Below are 2,591 nucleotides of genomic sequence, written 5' to 3'. Positions count from 1 at the left end.
ATACCTCAATTTCAGAATTTATTCTCCTGGGAGTTTCAGAAGAACCAGAACTGCAGCCCCTCATATTTGGGCTTTTCCTCTCCATGTACCTGACCACTGTGTTGGGAAACCTGCCCATCATCCTGGCCTTCAGCTCAGATTCCCACCTCCACACGCCCATGTACTTCTTCCTCTCCAACCTGTCCTTGGTAGACATCTGTTTCACCTCCACCACTGTTCCAAAGATGCTGGTAAATATACAGACACAGAAGAAAGTCATAACCTATGAAGGCTGCATCACACAGATGTATTTTTTCTTATTATTTGCAGGACTGGACAACTTCCTCTTGACCGTGATGGCCTATGACCGGTTTGTAGCCATCTGCCACCCCCTGCACTACATGGTCATCATGAACCCCCGGCTCTGTGGACTGCTGGTTCTGGTGTCCTGGATCATGAGTGCCCTCTATGCCTTGTTACAAAGCTTAATAGTGTCAGGACTGTCCTTCTGTGCAGACTTGGAAATCCCTCACTTTTTCTGTGAACTCAATCAGATGGTCCAACTTGCCTGTTCTGACACCTTTCTTAATAACATGGTGATGTATTTTGGAGTTGTGTTGCTGGGTGGTGGTCCCCTTGCTGGGATCCTTTACTCTTACTCTAAGATAGTGTCCTCCATACGAGGAATCTCATCAGCTCACGGGAAGTATAAAGCATTTTCTACGTGTGCATCTCACCTCTCAGTTGTCTCCTTATTTTATTGTGCAAGCCTAGGAGTGTATCTCAGCTCTGCTGCTACCCAAAGCTCACACTCAAGTGCAACAGCCTCAGTGATGTATGCCGTGGTCACACCCATGCTCAACCCTTTCATTTACAGTCTGAAGAACAAAGACATAAAGGAGGCTCTGAAAAGATTTGTTGGGATGACAGGCATAAAAGGTCCAGTTGTCCTAGGGATGAGGAAGTGCCCATGATTACAGGGATCAAAGTCTTAGAGTCAGAAATTGCTATTCTTTCGTTCGCATGTGGTTGTAGAACTTGCTTTTTTATTTTTTGTCTGGAATTTCTATTTGTTATTTTCAACTTCTCTATACAATTTAAGTAAGCACTTTAAATATGTTTTTATTGATTTTAGAGAGAAAAGAAGGGAGAGGGATAGAGAGACAGAGAAATTGATGAGAGAGAAATATTGATTGGCTGTCTCCTGCATGCTCCCTACTGTAGGTCAAGCCCACAACCCTGAACCAGGAATCACTGGTGACCTTTTGTTTCATGGGTCAATGATCAACCACTGAGCCACATCAGCTGGGCATAAGCAACTGCTTTATTAAGCTTTTTGCTCTGTTTATGAACTGTTTTCCCCTGTGTCTTTGTTCCTACTTTTACAGTTTCCCCAACCTTACTCAGAAATACTTAGAAATTCCAGTTTATTTCATGGGCAACAGAGATTTCTTTAGACACAGACAACAGCATGACATTTATCAGAAGGAAGGAGGTGGGGTACTAGAAAGTAAAGGGTGTCAAATATGTGGTTACAAAGATAATTTGACTGTGGGTGGTGGATACACAATGCAATATACAGATCATGTATCATAGAAATATACACTTAAAATCTATATGGTCTTGTCAACCAATGTCACCCCAATAAATTTAGTTTAAAAAGTGAATAATTGGTACATCTCCACAATGGAATGCTGTTTTGCTATAAAAAGGAAGGAACTCCTACCATTTGCAACAGTGTGGATGGACCTGGAGAGCATTATGCTAAACAAAATAAGTCAGTCAGGGAAAGATAAATATCACATGATCTCTCATTTGTGTAATATAATGAACAACATAAACTATATAAACTGATGAACGAAAACAGATCCAGAGACAGAGAAGCAGCAATCAGACTGTCAAACCTCAGAGGTAGTGTAGGGGAAAGTGGGGATAAAGGGGAGATACCAACCAAAGGACTTGTATGCATGCATATAAGCATAAACAATGGACACAGACACCAGGGAGTGAGGGCATGAGTGGGTGGGGGAAAGGGGTTGCGGGGGATCAGGACACATATGTAAATCCTTAATCAATAAAGAAAAATTTTAAAAAGTGAATTATTTCTTCTCTGATTACATACATAGTCATATGTAATTTTATCTTATTTTATAGATTGACTAGAGGCCCAGTGCATGATATTCGTGCACAGGGGGGATTTCCCTCAGTGCAGCCTGCACCCTCTCCAATCGGGGACCCCTCGAGGGATTTCTGACTGCTGGTTAAACCGGCAGTCTGAAATCTCTCTCTTAATCTGGGACTGCTGGTTCCTAACTGCTCGCCTGCCTGCCTGCCTGCCTGCCTGCCTGATGGCCCCTAACAACCTCTGCCTGCTGGCCTAATGCCCCTAACTGCTCCCCTGCCTGCCAAATTGCCCCTAACCGCCTCTTCCTGCCAGCTGGATCTCCCCCTAACTGCCCTCGCCTGCAGGCTTGATCACCCCCTAACTGCCCTCCCCTGCAGGCTTGATTGCCCCCTAACTGCTCTCCCCTGCCAGCCTGATAGCCCCTAACTGCTCTCTCCTGCCTGCCTGATCAACCCAAGGTTGGTATATGATGCAAGGATATTAAAAC

General features: G+C 44.2%; 1 protein-coding gene across 1 annotated transcript; it reads left to right on the top strand.

Annotated features, from left to right (window-relative positions):
- Window positions 1–8: 8 nt before the first annotated feature.
- LOC102250268 (olfactory receptor-like protein OLF4) lies at window positions 9–953 on the top strand (the record flags this gene model as incomplete). The annotated part of the gene is made up of 1 exon (XM_005857464.2): window positions 9–953. A coding segment is annotated over one exon (945 nt), but the record flags the coding sequence as incomplete, so codon positions are not given.
- Window positions 954–2,591: the final 1,638 nt, after the last annotated feature.

Source organism: Myotis brandtii, unplaced genomic scaffold (genome assembly GCF_000412655.1).
Source record: "Myotis brandtii unplaced genomic scaffold, ASM41265v1 scaffold11116, whole genome shotgun sequence".
NCBI classification, from domain to species: domain Eukaryota; kingdom Metazoa; phylum Chordata; class Mammalia; order Chiroptera; family Vespertilionidae; genus Myotis; species Myotis brandtii.
Note: the sequence above shows the minus strand (reverse complement) of the source record. Positions and strands in the feature narration are given on the sequence as shown.